This window comes from Leucoraja erinacea, chromosome 1 (genome assembly GCF_028641065.1).
Source record: "Leucoraja erinacea ecotype New England chromosome 1, Leri_hhj_1, whole genome shotgun sequence".
NCBI classification, from domain to species: domain Eukaryota; kingdom Metazoa; phylum Chordata; class Chondrichthyes; order Rajiformes; family Rajidae; genus Leucoraja; species Leucoraja erinaceus.
Window position 1 is genome coordinate 133,674,254 of NC_073377.1, and position 20,476 is coordinate 133,694,729.

General features: G+C 45.4%; 1 protein-coding gene across 2 annotated transcripts in view; it reads left to right on the forward strand.

The window, feature by feature from the left end:
• The first annotated feature begins 279 nt into the window (after nt 1-279).
• The window catches only part of nocta (nocturnin a), a 29,302-nt gene continuing 9,105 nt past the window's right edge, over nt 280-20,476 (forward strand). Inside the window, exons 1-2 of one of the 2 annotated variants that reach the window (XM_055643404.1) lie at nt 280-737; nt 1,909-2,010. In XM_055643404.1, the coding sequence (XP_055499379.1) occupies nt 527-737; nt 1,909-2,010 (313 nt within the window). In that variant the 5' untranslated portion in view covers nt 280-526. The remainder of the gene's footprint in view (nt 738-1,908; nt 2,011-20,476) is intronic. The other variant, XM_055643412.1, reaches the window with a different exon arrangement.

Consider the following 20,476-nt stretch of genomic DNA (forward strand, 5'->3'; position numbering starts at 1 on the left):
GCGCCGTCGTTGCGGCCCCACAGGACAGGCCCAGCCCACGGCCCAAGCCCAACCCACAGGACAGGCCCAGCCCACGGCCCAAGCCCAGCCCACAGGACAGGCCCAGCCCACGGCCCAAGCCCAGCCCACAGAACAGGACAGGCCCAGCCCACGGCCCAACCACAGGACAGGCCCAGCCCCACAAGCCCAAGCCCAGCCCACAGGACAGGCCCACCCCCACGGCCCAAGCCCACGGCCCAAGTCCAGCCCACAGGACAGGACAGGCCCAGCCCACGGCCCAAGCCCAGCCCACAGGATAGGCCCGGCCCAAGCCCAGCCCACAGGACAGCCCAGGCCACAGGGCCGGAGAGAACGGTCCCAGCACCAGGGCCGGACACAGCGGTCCCAGTCCCACTGTGCTGGGCAAAGCCGGACAGGGCCGGAGAGAACGGTCCCAGATCCACTCTCACAGGGCGGTGCCAGCCCCGGCGTGCGTCTAGTCGGCGGGCGACGGCAGGCTAGCGGCAGGTTGGGCGGGCGGGCGGTAATGTATCAGGTACCGTCTCGGCTGTGCGCCACCTTGCTCCAGCGGGATCTTCTGCAGCTCATGTCCGGCTCTTCGCCCGCGTTCCGGCGCAGGCCCCCGCCGCGGAAAACAGACTCTGCCCTGGGCGCCTCCGACACAGCGGCCCCTGAGGCGGCGGCGGCGGCGGCTAGCGGAGGAGGAGGAGCTGGTGTATCCGTCAGCGCGGCGGCTGGTGAGTGGAGATGGGGGCCGGGCCGGGGGGTTCCCGATCAACTAACGGGGAGGGAGTGGCGCCCGCTGATCCCCTCGTCTGTCCGATGGGGACCCGGGCTGTCAGCCCCGTGAGCGTCGTTGGGCTGTCGGGGTGCCCGCTCTCTCTTTCTCTGCGAGGGAGCCGGCACAACTCATTCAATCTCACAGCTTGTCTTGAGTGGAAACTTTTTTTTCAGTCTCTGGAGGGAGTGGTTTTATTTAGACATAAACCATCCTTGTGTAGGATGGCAGGATGAAAAAAACATCCGTATGTAGGTTAATTGGCCTCTGGAAATAAAAAAGGCCCATAACACGTAGGGGAGTGGGTGGATGAATGATTTAGAAACGACCGATGATTTTCTTGGCAAAGTGTGAGTAATGATTCCAAACCACTAGACAGCTCAGCCACTTTTGGTTGCAACATGTCACTTCCCCCTCAATGTGCAATGGGCTTTGACATGTCTGATCCTACTCCGTGGGATCTTCGAAGAGGTGTGCTGTATCATCTGCAGTTAAGAGTTCCGCTCTATGATCTTTGTTTAAGAGTGCAAATTTAAATTACCCCATCCTGTGAGGTTATAGATCATCAGTTTCTGGTCGTTGCTTTTCCAGTAGTATTACGGAAAAATTATTAGGGATCCTTTCTGTGCTCATTTAATACCTCCCTCCGCTGATCGCTCTGGTATGCACATTTAGAAGAATGTGTGGGCATGTTCTTTTTTGCAGGGAAACATTGGAATCATACTTGTATGCTTAGAGAACCAAAGAAGGCCAACCTGTGCTTTCTGTTCTTGGCCGCCAGCAAGAAGTTCTCCAGTCTAATCTGACTTTCCAACTCTTTGTCCATGGCTTTGAAGGTTACAGCACACCTGGTTCCCACCAGTGTTGTAAATGTGCTGAGGATATCTTGAGTATCTTTTTCCTTCCTTCACCCATCCTGATTACCCCCCCCCCCCCCCCCCCCCCCCCCCCCCCCCCCCCCCCAATATTGACGCATAAAACATTTGACAAGATGACAATGGAATATGTCTGGCAGAAAATTGGGTCAGTCACAGGAAACAATGGTAATGAAAAGTTGCTCTTTTGGACTGAAGGCAAGTGTAAACTGGAGTTTGATACTAATCTATTTACTTTTCTTATTAATCATTTAGATTTGGGTGTACAGGGTCCAATCTCCCAAGTTCCAGATGAGACAAAGCTTAGAGATGTAGTGAACTGCGAAAAGGATAGGAATGGACTTCAAGGAGATAGAGGTGGGTTAATACAAATGGGTAGTAATGTGACAGATGAATGTAACTAAAAAATGTGAAATGTTGCATTTTGGTATGAAAAATTAAAAAGGCATCTCGAGGGCAAAATTCCACATGGGGATGCAGGAACTGGGAGTATATGTACATGTATAAATAATACTCAGACCAGGCTGTAAAAGGCATTAAAAATGCATATCAGAACTGGGCTCTGATATATCTGTAGAGACAAATATGAGAGCAAGGTAGCCACAGTTGCTCTTTATTAATCTTATTTGGCATATATAACCAAACTTGGGATGTTGTCTAGTTCTTGGGGCCACACTTTAGGACAATTGTTAAGGGATTGGAGAGAGGCAGAAGAAATTAACCAAAATGAATTTGGGTATGGGGAACTTAGTTATGGGGATAGGCTAGTTTCTTTGGAACAGCACAGATTGTGAGATCTGCTATAAATATATAAAATAATGAAGTATATAGATGCTGTTTTTATCAGGGGATGGGGGAAGTGTTAACTATGGAATATAAAATAGAAGGTAATTGGCAAACAACCTATTACATGAAGAATATAATATGTGGACAGTACAGATGGTTCCCACCTGGAATGAACTGCCATGATAATAGAGGCAGATTCAACGATAAGTTTTAAAAGGATCTGCATGTGTTATCTGTTATCTGCTTCGGGGAGAATGGTAGTGGGACCAGCTGAATTACTCTTGAATAGAGCTGTAGACATGACTGGGCAAGTGGCCTCCGTGTGTGATGTAACCATTGCTATCATCCCATTGCTACAGCATTGATTAGTATTTTATAAAGGCCCCCGCCGCGGAAAACAGACTCTGCCCTGGGCGCCTCCGACTCGTTCTTATGTTCTAAGCTGCAGCCAGAAAAATAAATGATCCTATACGTTTTCCTAACTCATTGTCCAGTCACTAAAGCAGCTTTCGATCAACACCTTTGCTTCTTAACATTCAGTAAATTTGTCCTTATTTTTCTGATCAGACTGTATTGTTGTACTGTCATAAACCTTGCTAAAATTTGTAATGGAAACAAGTAACACATCACCTTCAACCAATTATAGTGCAAACTTTTGAAAAATTACCTTTATCAGTAAGATGTTAGTATCGGCTTTGCTATAGCCTTGTTGAGACTTTGTTCCAACCCAAAATGTAGCCTATCCATGGCATCTAAAGATGCTGCCTGACCCACTGATTTACTCGGCACTTTGTATCCTATTGATTCTAAAGCATTGCATCTTTGGTTGGAAATATATATTGAAGGTTAAATAGTATGTTTTTGCATTTATGTTTATTGGCTGTCCTGCAATTGGGTATTTTCACTATTGTTTCACCTTGGAAGCTGGTGTATGAGAAATCAATGCAAGTTAGCATAGGTGGAAACTGCAATTACAGAACAGGAACCATTTCTATCCTTTGCTTTAATTTCTCCCAGCTGGGCACTGAGCACCTCCCCTGAATGAAGACATCCACAGTCAGGTGGCATTATTGGGTATATGTATGTATGTGGACAACCTGTGTTTTTTTTAAATCTAATATCTCTGCATTTTTGAGTTTGAGGTTTTTCAAAGCCTGTGGATACTGCTGTTAAGGCAGGCATTTGTGTGCTATCCCTAATTAGCTTTGGGAAAAAAAAAACTTTTTGAACAACATATGAGGACAGGTCTCGACCCGAAATGTCACCTATTCCTTTTCTCCAGAGATGCTGGATGACCCGCTGTTACTCCAGCTTTGTGTCTATGGTTTAGACCAGCATCTGCAGTTCTTTCCTTCAACATTTCGGGTGCATTCTGAGGGCATCTGAGAACCAGCATGATTGCTGCTCGTCTGCAGTAACACTTGTTGAGCCACAATGGCTAGATTTTAAGATTTAACTTAAATCTAATACACAAGTCTACAGGACTAGGGGACCAGAAATCCTTGATGAATGTTTGAACAAGCATCCTAACACTGAAAAATTAATAGCTTATATTTATAACACCCTCCTAAACAACGAGGTACCACCGCCGGAACCATATAGACACACATGGGAAAATGAATTGGGTCATCCTATAACGAACGATTTGTGGGACGAAAGTTTACAACATATACATTAATGTTCGTTAAATGCCAGGCATGCTTTAATACAATTTAAAGTCTTACATAGATTACACTAAAATAAAACTAAATAGAATCTTCCCACAAATCTCTCCTATTTGTGATAAATGTCTACATCTAGAAGCTAATTTAACACATATGTTTGCAAATTTTATAAAAATTAAACATTTCTGGACTGATATTTTTGAAATAATTTCAGAAGTTATTAATACAAAACTGGATCCAAACTCAAAATTATTAATACTTGGAATATCAGAACAAAGTTTAACACTCACAACAAACCAAATAAATTTCCTCGACTACAGTATAATAACTGGGAAAAAATTAATATTAAAATTTTGGAAAGGCCCTACAACCCCCACAATTAAAATGTGGATTGTGGAAATGTAGGAGACCTTATATCTAGAAAGAATTAGACCTGTCTTAATGGACAAACAAGAACTTTTTGATAAAATATGGGCTCCATTCATTAATTATCTGATGGGATAGATTGGCCCAGCACAAAAACCCAACTGACACTTGAACTCAGGATTAGATGAAAAGTCATACTTTATAATCTACGAACCTATCTCCAATGACGTATTATAAGTAATCCATTCCACCTTTTTTGTTTTTTTGATATTTGTAACTCTTTATTCTCTCTTTCTCTCTTTTTCTATATAAAAAAAACACTAGAAGCAGAAGTAATCGACAATTGAAAATTTTAATAATGTATGACTGATGTGTATGAAAAGTTTTTTTGCTATACTTTATAATATGTCTACTTCTAATAAAAATATTCTTAAAATAAAAAATAAAAAGATTTAACAAAAGCCAGTTCTCACTGCTACCACTCATTTCCTTATTGCTGGTGTTCATATTCAATCTTATGTTGTGCATTAAAGCCTGGTTTCAAACATGTATCCATTATAATACAAGTTATTTGGGACTGTGATTTTATTTGTTCGACAGTGGGATGTAAGCGCAGGACATTAATATGTCCAGGTACAAATGTGAACTTGCCTGTTTTGGATGGTAATGAGGTGCAGCATTTGGTATTGCTATCTCACAACCAGGGACTGGGTTTGATCCTAACTTTGGTCATTGTCTGTGAGTTTGCACATTTGCATATTTTACCTATGAATGTGCATTTTCTCCCGTGTCCAAAAAGGCAGATGGATGAGAGCGAATGAGTTGCAAATGTATGGAGGAAATGTGAAGGAGAACGAGAATAATGGTATTGGTAATCAGAAAAGTGCAGATGCTGGAAATCTGACACAAAACTGAATACTGGAGAAACTCAGCCGAACATAGGGCATCTGTGGAAAGAAACGTATAGTTCTGACGAAGTCTCAGATCCAAAATATTGACTCTTTCTCTTTCCGTGGATGTTGCCTGACCTGCTGCTTATCTGAAACATTTTGAGTTTTTGAAATGGGATTGATACTTGGGAATCGCCATGGACTTTAGTGTCCACTGGTCCTATGTTGTTATAAGATAGCTTGATAACATTTGAATACTAGTAACTATGTGAACAGTTTGATGTGAAACTATGTGAAACATCTTTGAATCACTGTGATCTCTTAGTAACTGGAGTCTTCACTGCACTGGTTGAACAGCATCTTGTATATATCCTGACTATAAAACGTGTAAGGGAACTTTGTTTCATTGGAGTTGATTGGAGATGTGACAGTGGTCTGTAATTTGTTAAATATTTTCAGTTAAAACAAATTTCAAGTTTTAAACTGGTATTTTACTGCCCCAGTGCAAGTTCCTGGTGGATAGAGAAACCAAAAGCAGTTGGAATCACACTGCTCATTGTGTGGATATTTGTGAATCTTTGAACCTATCTATCAGTTTTACTGAGAATGGTTTATCAGCTGCCTTTTCAAAATTGATAAAGATGCTACTGATTGTATTTTCTTCATCGCTGCACCTCAAATGAGCTCTCAAGTTTGCCTCCTACTATTACTTTTTACATATGTTTTGGTTACTCTCAAATAACCCAGTTTTTTTGTGTTAATTTTGTCTCCCATTGCCTTTTATGTTAGCTCACCCACCACTTGGGATATTTCAGTCTGCTTAATTTTTTTTGAATGAATGTGTGAGGCGCCATTACTTGTTAAGAAATTTCACCATTTTCACCATTACTTGTTAAGAAATATTGAATTGGGACGGATAAGGGCTGACCTTAGTGTTTTCGGGTATTTTGTTTCAGGGTTATATCTCTTTAGGCAGGTTTAGAGTCTCCGGTTCAACGGTCCATCACGTGGCTGGCAGGAGCACGGTTAAATTGTTTGTCAGTCCATCCATATCCCTGACTGGGTTGTTTGAATCAGGTTTGGGTTTTGTGTTCCATTGAATAATTAAAACTATTTTTGAACTTGAACCTGGTTTTTGAATTATGTTACGCGGCTCTGAAGTACCTGCATTCGGGAGTCGTAACAAAATGGGGGCTCGTCCTAAGCTGTGAGGACCCTAGATGTTTTTGGGGGTTTTTTTTGGTAGGCTTCTGGTGACTGAGGAAGTCTGTGTGTGTGTGTGAGGGAATTTTTTCTTCCCTGTTTGTGGTGGCATTTGTGCCCAGAGTTTAGCTGGTGGTTTGGTGCTACATTTGATATGGAATTTAAGGTGCAAGACTTTGTTGAGGCTCCTTGTCAGGAGTTGTTTGATAGGTGTACTAAGGAGAGTTTGATTTTGCTGGCTGATAACTATGGCGTGTCTATTGATAAGCATTCGAAGAAACAGTCTATAAAGACGGCGTTATGGTCTGCTTTGGTGAAAAGTGAGGTATTGCCTGGTTGTACAGTCAGTCCTCCATCTTCTATAGAGCCTGCCAGGACATGGAGGCAGTCATTAGGTTGAAGGAGATGGAGCTTGAGGCACAGAAAATAGCCTTGAAAAAGGATGAGCTCATGCATGTTCTTGAAATGAAACGGCTTGAGGTGGAAACCAAAAAGGCTGAATTTCAGCTGCGGGAAAAAGAAATAGATAATTCCCGGGTTTCTTCTAGGGAATGAGAGTTTGATATGAGCAAGAACATCCGCCTGGTTCCCCCGTTTAGTGAGAAGGATGTGGGCAAGTATTTCACAGTGTTTGAACGGGTGGCTTTGTCCTTGAAGTGGTCTAGGGATGTGTGGACCTTGCTATTGCAGTGTGTCCTTGTGGGTAAAGCACGGGAGGTGTACTCGTCTTTATCTGTTGAAAGCAGTCTGGACTATGAGTGTGTGAAGTCTACAGTATTAAGGGCTTATGAATTAGTTCCAGAGGCGTACCGGCAGAAGTTCCGGCGCTTTAGGAAGTTTGATAGTCAGACTTATGTGGAGTTTGCTAGGGAGAAGGAGGCACTTTTTGACAGGTGGTGCGCTTCTCAAGGAGTGAAGGATATTGGGCAACTGCGGGCCTTGATGATTATGGGAGACTTTAAGAACTGTCTCCCTGAGAGGGTTACTACTTACCTTAATGAGCAGAAAGTGAATGAGTATGTATTGACTCATAAAACTGATTTTGTTGGGCGATCCTATAGTTTTGGTGAACGGCTGGTTGATCGTGGTGGTGTCGCCGGTGGCAGTGTCAAAGGTGTTTCTGTGCCTGCAAGTGGCAGCACGTTGATACAGGGGGTGGTCCGAGCTGACAAGGTTGACGGAAATTTGAGGACTAATGAAGGTCCTGTGTGCTACTATTGTAGAGGGAGAGGGCACATGTTAAAGGCGTGTCCCGTTCTGAAGCAGAAAAATGCAAAGCCTGTGGCTTTGGTAGGTACACAGAAGACACCTGTGGTTCCTGAGGTGCCTGAGTCTGATGAGTGTAGGAATTATTCTGCGTTCATCATTAATGGCTTTGTTTCTCTAGAGGATGGGGGTGATAGAGTTCCAGTATCCATCTTGCGTGATACTGGTGCCACTCAGTCCTTTATATTGGATAGTGTACTGCCGTTTTCTGGAGAATCATCGGTTGGGTCAAGTGTCCCAGTGGTAGGATTCGGGATGGATGACATTGTAGTGCCTTTGCATACCGTGAGTCTCGAGTCCGAGTTGGTTTCAGGCCGGGTAACTGTTGGGTTACGGCCGTGTTTTCCCGTTGGGGGAGTTTCTGTAATTTTGGGGAATGACTTGGCAGGAGGTAGAGTTTTAGTTACTCCTGAGGTGACGGCTGTTCCGATGGTGCAGAGTCCTGATAGATTGGCTAGGCAGCATCCGAGGGTCTTCGCAGCTTGTGCTGTCACGAGGGCTGTGGCTAAGAGCCAGGCGAAGTTTGAGGATGTAGTGGACCTGAGTGAGGGCATTTTTGGGGATCAGGATGATGGATCCTGTGTTGCGAAGGGTGTTTCTACATCTCAAGATGGGGTAGTGTGTGGAAATGTGCCGGTGTCGCTGTCACGTGACCGGCTGGTTGAGGAGCAAAAGAGTGATCCAGGTTTATCTGATCTGTTTGACTGCGCGATGCCTGAGGGGGATATGGATTCCACAGCAAAGGGGTATTTTCTAAGGGAGGGCTTACTGATGCAAAAGTGGTCTCCCTTGGATATATCAGGGCATGATAATTGGAGCGTAGTTGATCAGATTGTGATACCACGTCGGTATAGGGACGAGACACTCGGTTTGGCTCATGATGGTCCTTTGGGTGGACATTTGGGGGTCAATAAGACGTATGACCGTATCTTATGGAATTTATTTTGGCCAGGGTTGAAGAAGGACGTGAAACAGCAGTGCAGGTGTTGTCACATTTGCCAGGTGGCAGGAAAGCCGAACCAATCGATTGTTCCTGCGCCATTATATCCAATCCCTGTGGTCGGTGAGCCGTTTGAGCGGATTCTAGTTGATTATGTGGGTCCTCTACCTCGGACAAGGGTGGGCAACAAGTTTTTATTGACAATTATGTGTGCGTCGACCCGCTTTCCGTGGTCCCTTTGCGTAGAATTATTGCCCCTACCATTGTGAAGTCTCTCACTAAGTTTCTTTCGTTGTTCGGTTTGCCCAAGGTTGTGCAGAGTGACCAAGGTTCCAACTTCATGTCGAAGGTTTTTGGTCAGGTAATGAAGTTGTTAGATATTAAGCATTGTTACTCCAGGGCGTATCATCCTGAGAGCCAGGGAGCTCTCGAGAGGTTTCACCAGACTTTGAAATCTATGTTGAGAACTTACTGCCTGGAGTTTGAAAAAGACTGGGATGAGGGGGTTCATCTAGTTATGTTTGCGGTGCGTGAGGTCGTGTAGGAGTCTTTAGGGTTCAGTCCTGCTGACCTGGTGTTCGCGCATACTCTACGTGGTCCATTGAGGGTCCTGAAGGAGAAATGGCTGCAGGAGGATACAAAACGTAGTATTTTAGACCACGTCTGTACTTTTCGCTCTAGACTGAGGAGGGCATGCGAACTGGCGATGGGTAATCTTGCTTCTGCTCAGTCTAGGATGAAGGACTGGTTCGACAGGAAGGCTTCTAGTAGGAATTTTTCTCCAGGTGACAAGGTCTTGGTGTTGTTGCCTATTCTTGGTTCCAGTCTGCAGGCTCGGTATAGCCCCTATCAGGTGGTTAAGAAGGTTGGTGAGAGGGATTATGTTATTGGTATCCCGGATCGGAGACGTAAGACTCAGCTCTGTCATGTCAACATGCTGAAGCAGAACCATGAGCAGGGGCCCGTGGAGGTTGATGGGGAGGAGCTATGTCCTTCGGTTTCGTCTAAGCCTGTTTTGGCTGCAGTGGTGCTGCCCCCTGACACGGGTGGTGATGTGGGTGAGGCACGGTTGTCTGTGGCAGTGACACAGGGAAAGCTGAGTATCTCTGAGGCTTTGGAGTCGCTTCCCTTGCGGTTGTCTCATTTGACTGAAAGTCAGCGGGGTGATCTGCTTGCTTTGGTAGAGTCAAATGGGTCACTGTTCTCGGATGTGCCTTCTCAGACGTCTGTGCTGCAGCATGACCTTGACGTGGCCGGTGCTGCGCCAATTAAACAGCATCCGTATCGGGTCAACCCTGACAGGCGTCAACGTCTAAGGAGTCAGGTTGACTACATGCAGCGGCATGGCATTGCTGAACCTAGTTGTAGTCCGTCGAGTTCTCCGTGTCTACTGGCTACGAAGGCTAATGGGGAGGACAGGTTCTGCACGGACTTTCGGAAAGTGAATGGTGTAACTAAGCCGGATTGCTATCCTCTCCCACGGATGGATGATTGCGTGGATCGTGTGGGAGGTGCATCTTTTGTGTCTAAGTTGGACTTGTTAAAAGGGTATTGGCAAGTTCCTTTGACTGGGCGGGCGAGGGAGATCTATGCGTTTGCTACGCCTGATGACTTTCTTCAGTACATGGCATTTGGGATGGCATTTGGCATGGCATTTGGGATGCATTTGGGATGCGCAATGCGCCAGCAACCTTCCAACGGTTGGTGAACATTGTATTGTCTGGTTTGTCCTTCTGTGAGGCATACCTTGATGATTTGGTTGTGTGCTCCAGGTCGTGGATCAAACACATCGGTCATCTGAAGGAGGTATTTCATCGTCTAGCGGAGGCAAACCTAACGATCAATCTGGGGAAGTGTGAGTTTGGCCAGGCCACGGTAACGTATCTGGGTAAGGTGGTGGGCCGGGGTCAGGTTCGCACTCTCAAGGAAAAGGTGGGGCATATTGTCGCATTTCCTGCTCCAACCTCGAGGACTGAACTCCGTAGGTATCTGGCTATGGTTGGGTACTATAGAGGATTCTGTCCAAACTTCTCTGCGGTGGCTGCCCCTTTGACGGATTTTCTGAGTCCGAAGGTAGCTTTTGTGTGGTCCGCAGAATGTCAACAAGCCTTTGTTCATACTAAAAGTCTTCTGGTGCGCAGCACCTGATTTTGAGCGTCCATTTGAGCTGGCAGTGGATGCTAGTGATCGTGGGATTGGTGGAGTTCTTCTACAGGATGATTCAGATGGGGTGGAGCATCCAGTTTCGTACTTCTCTAAGAAGTTTAATCGTCATCAGAAGTGGTACTCCACCATTGAGAAAGAAACCCTGGCTATTTTAATGTCTCTGAATCATTTTGAGGTTTATGTTGGCTCCTCGAATGTCCCTGTCATCGTACTCACGGATCATAATCCGTGAGTACGTTGACAGATAGTACGATGACAGAGTACGATGAGAGATAGCTGAATAAGTTAGGTCTTTATTCTCTGGAGCGCAGAAGGTTAAGGGGGGACTTGATAGAGGTCTTTAAAATGATGAGAGGGATAGACCCCCCCCCCCCCCCCCCCCCCCCCCCCCCCCCCCCCCGGTGAATGCTGTGTACTTACCTTACTCTGTTTCTCCCCCGAGTGCAGGCCTCGTGGCTGTGAGCCTGGAATCACGGGTTAAAGGCTCCTGTACCCGATTGGCCAAGCTGCATCAGGTGACGGGTGACTCATCTGAAGCTTAAATACCTGAGTCTCCCAGGATTCTCTCTCTTCTTCGTAGACCCTGACTTGTGAGCAGCCTGCTGGTGTGAGCTGAGCAAGGCCTGACATAGAACTTTGTGTACTTTCACCATTACTTGTTAACAAATATTGAATTGGGACGGATAAGGGCTGACCTTAGTGTTTTCGGGTATTTTGTTTCAGGGTTATATCTCTTTAGGCATGTTTTAGTGTCTCCAGTTCGACGGTCCATCAGGGCTGGCTGGAGCACTATTAAATTGTTTGTCAGTCCATCCATATCCCTGACTGGGTTGTATGAATCAGGTTTGGGTTTTGTGTTCCATTGAATAATTAAAACTATTTTTGAACTTGAACCTGGTTTTTGAATTATGTTACGCGGCTCTGAAGTACCTGCATTCGGGAGTCGTAACAGAATGAATGAATGTTCATCTTTTTTCTTCTTTTTTTTGCCTTTTTGAGAAGAGATTCATGGATTGGTAGAAACTACAGATGGACTTTCAGCACTTCATGCTGGCGGCCTTTGTGTGATCAGTAATTTTAAGAGCCACATGTGCCTTTTTGTCCCTCAACCTAATTGTGAAGTCCTCTAGCACAACTTCCATTGCAAAGTCTCTTAAATATTACTCCGAACTTCTAAATTATTCTTGGCACTTTAGAAAGTAATCCATTGTGTTGAATTCTGAGTTGCACCATTTTTTAAATTACTGCGTTGCCTGTAGTGTTGTGATTTACTTTATTTGCTACTATGACATTGTTCATATGTTGTGCTGGTGCTCATGGTGCAACAGTTAGCTTGTCGACAGTTAACAGTTGAATTTCAGGGGGTGGAGTGGATGGAGGGAAAGAAACTAGAATGTTCAGGTATACTCCATTCTACAGTCTGGATTAAATGTTTGCTCTTGTGCTACAAAAATTAATTTCACATTTCCCACCAAACCATAGATGAGGATACCTCCAGCATGTTGGTTCTCTCTTGACACTTCTCTAGTGCTACCCTTATTCAGGGCACTAAAAACTCTGCTCCAAACAAGACTCTGGAAACTGGAGAACTTTAGGATCTAGAGTATCAGGATACAGGTCTGTGTTTCAATGTTGCAACAGGATAAGTGTGAGCTCGACTTTGATATTTTACTGCTGCTTTTGATTTGCTCATCTGAAGACTGTTTTCTTTTGATTGAACAGTAGCACAAAGATTAAAAGTCTTTGCAATGTAAATGAATGAGAGTGTAATTGTGGCGTTGTGCAATGAAGATTATATTAAGATGCATACCCAGTAAAAGATTCTGGCTTTTACGATCGCTTTACATAATGACTTTAAAATTATAATAAATTGCTAATCATAAAATGTAACAATATGAGGCTTCGTGGTCACTGCTGATTTTGCAGCAGTGGGACATCTCCAGTTTCCACTAGAGTCTGGAAGTCTTGACTTTAAATTGAGAGCAGGGAGCATTGGGTTCATGGTAATTATGTTGTTCAAATTACTTAACTAACTCAGTCAAATCACTGTTCCTTGGCATCTAATGGTATGAGTGATTTAACTTGCAATGTATGCAATGAAGATGTTTTATCTGAGGATATTTTAGACATTCTTCTTGTGAGACCAATTGATTAAATGTTGGTGGCCTGTTTATCTGCCATGCAAAGCAAATCTATGCAATTACTTGAATTTATTTTCGGAACCTATTTTAAAAATTCAGAATGAACTGCATGTAAAAGTTAAATTCAGTATTCAGATACTTGTGAAAGGAAATTCTACTCATGGTTACATTTAAAACACAAAGACGATCATGTTATATTCAGTTATATGCTAGTTTTCCACATATGTAACTCATTTGATTCAAATAGCTGCTATAAAATGTTCAGAAATATAGCATATGGGTTCATCATTTGAATGTGGACTGCTTTATTGAGTTCTATATTCAATTTAGTTCAGTACTTCGGTGGAGTATTTGTGTGGAACTGGTCCCCAATCACTTTTTTATGAAAGGGGACTTCTTTCACCCATAGATTGATGAGTACAGTATTAAAACCTGAATAATTCAGGAATGCCGCCACAAAGAAAGTTCACAGGCAGTAGATACAGTAAACCCTTGTTTTTACTGACCTCTTTATAATGGATTTTGATTATAACCGACAGACCTATCAAACTTCACTGCCAGGCTGAACTGCCAATTAGTGAGTTCAGTATTCCGACTGCGCATGCCCTGGTCATAGGTCACAAGCTAAAAACACTCGGCAACGGTGGTGTTGCTTTTCTTCCATATTCAGGGTCGGCTCTACGTCACTGCGGATGCTATTGAGTTGCAGTTGGGTCGTCCCCGTCCCTTCCCCAGTGTCCCGTCAGCCACTGGCTCCAGCTCGGTTCTGCCTGGCCTGCCCGGTTGGCCGGCAGCCCTCCACCCCCATCCCCTCGGTCCGACACCGAGACCCTACTCGAAGACAGGCGACTCGAAGCAGACTGGTCAGAGAGACAGTCTGCGGACGGGCTCCTGCCGGCCATGGGCAGGCCGGGCCCCCGTTGGAGCTGCAGGTGCTGTTCGTGGTGCTGGTGACAGCAGCAACCTCCTCCCCCTCCCCTGCCCAGCCACATGCTCAGAGTACGGGCCAGCTCTAACTCCAAGTCGGGGCTGAAGGCCGCCCGCAGTGTGGCACAGTCTAGCGCCGGGCTGGAGAAGGCTGAGCCCAGGCTGGCGCTCTGGCCCTTGCTCCTCCTCGGGGTTGTGGATGAAGTAGCAGCGGGTACAATAGGGGCAGAAGCTGGTGGTGTGCAAGCTACGGCTTGTACTTGGGGTGGCGGCTGAGGCAGCGCAGCTCGGCCAGGCCGTGGGCAAATTGGCAATTGTTGCCCTAGCGGCCCATTGGGAGCGGGTTCCTCTGCAGTTGGAGCGGGGTTGGGCTGGAGTTGGCGCTGGCTGTGGGTCTGTGGGTTCTCCGTGCTGGCGGTGGGATTGGTGGCCGATGTCACGTCAGTCTGGATGTTTCCGGCCGCCCCGCGGGCAAGGATGGGACACTGGAGTAGGGGGACGGGGACGGTCTAGTGGCGGTTTGGCAGTGCTTGCAGAGCTTCCCCCCCCCCCCCCCCCCCCCCCCCCCCCCCCCCCCCCCCCCCCCCCCCCCCCCCCCCCCCCCCCCCCCCCCCCCCCCCCCCCACCCCCCCCCCCCCCCCCCCACTGACTCCAAAAAAGACAAAAAATTGGACCCAATCTATACTCACTGAATCTACAGCGCTTCGTTCAATTTTTATTTATAGCGTTTGACCTTTGACAAATCCCCATGATTCCTTGCATTTTTCAGAATACCAAACTCACTTATACCATATAACCATATAACAATTACAGCACGGAAACAGGCCATCTCGACCCTTCTAGTCCGTGACGAACACGTATTCGCCCCTAGTCCCATATACCTGCGCTCAGACCATAACCCTCCATTCCTTTCCCGTCCATATAACTATCCAATTTATTTTTAAATGATAAAAACGATCCTGCCTCCACCACCTTCACTGGAAGCTCATTCCACACAGCCACCAATCTCTGAGTAAAGAAGCTCCCCCTCATGTTACCCCTAAACTTCTGTCCCTTAATTCTCAAGTTATGTCCCCTTGTTTGAATCTTCCCTACTCTCAGTGAGAAAAGCTTATCCACGTCAACTCTGTCTATGACATTACTCTGACACACTGTAACTTTACTATAGTTTTAAAGACCTCATATCAAGTACTGGCCCCCCAGCCTTCTGGCTACCAAACAAAATGGGAGCCCTAGAAGGGTTCAGATTTTATACTGTAACTTAGTTGCTGAAAATGGTGATGAGGTCTAGTAAATCTCCTCTGTACATCCTTCCTATAATTAGGCGACCAAAATTGTACACCATACTCCAGAATTGGCCTCACCAATGCCTTGTACAATTTTAACATTACATCCCAACTTCTATACTCAATGCTCTGATTTATAAAGGCCAGCACACCAAAAGCTTTCTTTACCACCCTATCTACATGAGATTCCACTTTCAGGGAACTGTGCACAGTTATTCCCAGATCCCTCTGTTCACCTGCATTCTTCAATTCCCTACCATTTACCATGTACGTCCTATTTTGATTTGTCCTGCCAAGATGTAGTACCTCACACTTATCAGCATTAAACTCCATCTGCCATCTTTCAGCCCACTCTTCCAACTGGCATAAATCTCTCTGTAGACTTTGAAAATCTACTTCATTATCCACAACCCCACCTATCTTAGTATCATAACCATATAACCATATAACAATTACAGCACGGAAACAGGCCATCTCGGCCCTACAAGTCCATGCCGAACAAATTTTTTTTTCCCCTTAGTCCCACCTGCCTGCACTCGTACCATAACCCTCCATTCCCTTCTCATCCATATGCCTATCCAATTTATTTTTAAATGATACCAATGAACCTGCCTCCACCACTTCCACTGGGAGCTCATTCCACACCGCCACCACTCTCTGCGTAAAGAAGTTCCCCCTCATATTACCCCTAAACTTCTAAATCCCTTAATTCTGAAGTCATGTCCTCTTGTTTGAATCTTCCCTATTCTCAAAGGGAAAAGCTTGTCCACATCAACTCTGTCTATCCCTCTCATCATTTTAAAGACCTCTATCAGGTCCCCCCTTAACCTTCTGCGCTCCAGAGAATAAAGACCTAACTTATTCAACCTATCTCTGTAACTTAGTTGTTGAAACCCAGGCAACATTCTAGTAAATCATCTGCATACTTACTAATCCAATTTACCACACCATCATCCAGATCATTGATGTACATGACAAACAACAAAGGACACAACACAGATCCCTGTGGCACCCCACTTGTCACTGGCCTCCAACCTGACAAACAACCATCCACCATTACTCTCTGGCATCTCCCATTCAACCACTGTTGAATCCATCTTGCTACTCCACCATTAATACCCAACCATTGAACCTTCTTAACCAATCGTCCATGAGGAACCTTGTCAAAGGCGTTACTGAAGTCCATCTATACAACATCCACTGCCTTACCCTCATCAATTTCCCGAGTAACCTCTTCAAAAAATTCAAGAAGATTAGTCGAACATGACCTTCCAGGCACAAATCCATGTTGACTGTTCCTAATCAGACCCTGTTTATCCAGATGCTTATATATATTATCTCTAAGTATCCTTTCCATTAATTTGCCCACCACTGACGTCAAACTAACAGGTATATAATTGCTAGGTTTACTCTTAGACCCCTTTTTAAACAATGGAACAACATGCGCAGTACGCCAATCCTCCAGTACTATTCCCGTTTCTAATGACCTTTGAAATATTTCTGTCCACTCTGACTCTCTAACGGACCAATTTTATCCCTCGTTATCCTTTTGCTATTAATATAGCTGTAGAAGCCCTTTGGATTTACTTTCACCTTACTTGTCAAAGCAACCTTGTATCTTCTTTTAGCTTTTCTAATTTATTTCTTAAGATTCTTTTTACATTCTTTCTACTCCTCAAGCACCTCATGTACTCCATGCTGCCTATATTTATTGTAGATCTCTCTTTTTTTTCCGATCCAAGTGTCCAATTTCCCTTGAAAACCATGGCTCTTTCCAATTTTTACTATTTCCTTTCAACCGAACAGGGACATAAAGAATCTGTACTCTTAAAATTTCACCTTTAAATGTACTCCATTTCTCTTCCACATCTTTCCCATAAAACAAACTGTCCCAATTAACTCCTTTTAAATCCTTTCGCATCTCCTCAAAGTTAGCCTTTCTCCAATCAAAAATCTCAACCCTAGGTCCAGTTCTGACCCTCTCCATAATTATATTGTGTTTATATTATATTATATTTGTGTATAATGGTATTGTGATCACTGGTCCCGAACTGTTCCCCGACGCATACCTCTGCCACCTGACCCGTCTCATTTCCTAACAGGAGGTCCAGCACTGCCCCTTCTCTAGTAGGTACTTCTATGTATTGCTGCAAAAAACTATCCTGCACACATTTTACAAACTCCAACCCATCCAGCCCATTTACAGAATGTGTTTCCCAGTCTATGTGTGGAAAATTGAAATCTCCCACAATCACTACCTTGTGCTTACTACTAATATCTGCAATCTCCTTACATATTTGCTCTTCCAATTCTCGCTCCCCATTTGGCGGTCTATAATACACCCCTATAAGTGTTGCTACCCCTTTCCCATTTCTCAGTTCCACCCAAATAGCCTCCCTAGACGAGCCCTCTAATCTATCCTGCCAAAGCACTGCTGTAATATCTTCCCTGATAAGCAATGCAACACCTCCACCTCTTGCCCCTCCAATTCTATCACACCTGAAGCAACGAAATCCTGGAATATTTAGTTTCCAATCACAGCCCTCCTGCAACCATGTTTCACTGATCGCCACAACATCATACTTCCAGGTGTCAATACAGGCTCTAAGTTCATCCACCTTTCTTACAATGCTCCTAGCATTAAAATATACACATTTAAGAAACCCACCCTCTCTTTTTCTCTGTCTATTGTCTTTTTCTTCTCTCTCCCCTACATTTTGGGTCAGAGTGCTACCATTCTCTGCCTCCTGCCTCACATACTGACTGCTAGCTTTCCCAATTTGAGTTCCTCCCCCCAACCATACTAGTTTAAAGTCTCGCCAGTAGCCTTTGCAAATCTCCCCGCCAGGATATTGGTCCCCCTCGAGTTCAAGTGCAACCCGTCCTTTCTGTACAGGTCGCACCTTCCCCAAAAGAGGACCCAATGATCCAGAAACTTGAATCCATACCCACTGCACCAGTCCCTCATCCACTCAATTATCCTCCACCTCGCTCCATTCCTACTCTCACTGTCGCGTGGCACAGGCAGTAATCCTGAGATTGTTACCTTTGCAGTCCTTCTCCTTAACTCTACCTAACCCCCTAAATTCTTTTTTCAGGACCTCTTCTCTTTTTTTACCTATGTCGTTGGTACCTATATGTACCACAACCTCAGGCTCCTCTCCCTCCCATTTCAGGATTTCTTGGACACGTTCAGGCACATCCCTGACCCTGGCACCAGGGAGGCAAACTACCATCCGGGTCTCCTGTCTGCGTCCACAGAATCGCCTATCCGATCCCCTGACTATAGTCCTATATTACAATTGCCCTCCTCTTCTCTTCATTATCCTTCTGAGTAACAGGACCGATCTTTGTGCCAGAGGCCCGGCCGCTGTCGCTGCCCCCAGGTAGGCTGTCTCCCCCATCCTTACTCAAACATGAGTACTTATTTTCAAGGTGTACAGCCACCGGGGTACTCACCAGTCCCTGCCTCTGCCTGTTACCATTCCTAACTGTGACCCAGTTTTCTGTCTCCCGTGGTCTTGGAGTGACCACCTCCCTGTAACTCCTTTCTATGACCTCCTCGCTCTCCCTGAGCAGACAGAGGTCATCGAGTTGCTGTTCCAGGTTCCTAACACAGTCCCTTAGGAGCCCCATCTCGACGCACCTGGTGCAGATATGGACGTCTGGAGGGCACTCAGACTCCATGACCTCCCACATCTGACATCCAGAACAGTAAACTGTCCTGGCCCTCATTCTCCCCTTTATCCGAATACAATAAAGCCTTAAATACTACCCTCCACTCCAGTGCTGCACTACCTCCCTGGCCTCTTGCAAGCCAGGCTGCTAACGTCACCCCTGGCTGCTTCCAGGCCAGGGTGTGACATTCTACCCAGCCCACATCGCCGTCCAGGCCAGGCTGCTGCCGCTAGTCTGCACCGTCTCCCCAGCCGCCTGTATTACTGTGTTGAGATCTTGGAGCTTTGTAGCTTAGGGCAGGTAAGGTTTTGCCTTAATGTTTCAATAGACAATAGGTGCAGGAGTAGGTCATTTGGCCCTTCGAGCCAGCACTGCCATTTAATGTGATCATGGCAGATCATCCCCAATCAGTACCCCGTTCCTGCCTTCTCCCCATATCCCCTGACTCCGCTATTTTTAAAAGCCCTATCTAGCTCTCTCTTGAAAGCATCCAGAGAACCTGCCTCCACCGCCCTCTGAGGCAGAGAATTCCACACTCACAACTCTCTGTGAGAAAAAGTGTTTCCTCGCCTCCGTTCTAAATGGCTTGCTCCTTATTCTTAAGTTTCATAGAAACATAGAAAATAGGTGCAGGAGGAGGCCATTCGGCCCTTCGAGCCAGCACCGCCATTCATTGTGATCATGGCTGATCGTCCCCTATCAATAATTCGTGCCTACCTTCTCCCCATATCCCTTAACTCCACTAGCCTCTTCCCCTTGCCTAACCCCATTGAGATAATAATCTGCCCCCTTGTTTTTGCCGCCAAAGTGGATAACCTCACATTTATCTATATTATACTGCATCTGCCCACTCACTCAACCTGTCCAGGTCACCCTGCAACCTCCTAACATCCTCTTCACAGCCACCCAGCCTCATAATCTAAATCAAATGAACCACATAAATCTAAATCAAATAAAGTAAACAAATCAGAAGCGGATTTGCAATTTTGTTTGTTTAAACAGAGAAGTATGAAATCAGAGTATAAAACAAAGTGCGGGAGAAACTCAGAAAAGTGGCTGTGGAGGACTTTGTCCCTGTCACAACTGACTGTTGGGACCCGACTTCAGATTGATATTGATAGACTTTGTTTAGATCACTTAAGAATGCCTATGAAAACTCTACTAGGCTGATCATGATGTATTGTGTAACTTTTCTTTGCATTCAATGAGAATTGCTGCCTGCCATGTTATTTAGTGCAGTGATTTTTTCAGTCGGTGGGGGCGCTGCGAGTCGGCTGCCCTGTCAGCAGCGTGTCCGTTATTTTGACATGTTTTTGTTTTTTTTGGGTTTGGCTAAGTGTTTACGTAGAAACATAGAAAATAGGTGCAGGAGGAGGCCATTCGGCCCTTCGAGCCATTCATTGTGATCATGGCTGATCGTCCCCTATCAATAACCCGTGCTTGCCTTCTCCCCATATCCCTTGACTCCACTAGCCCCTAGAGCTCTATCTCTCTTAAATCCATCCAGTGA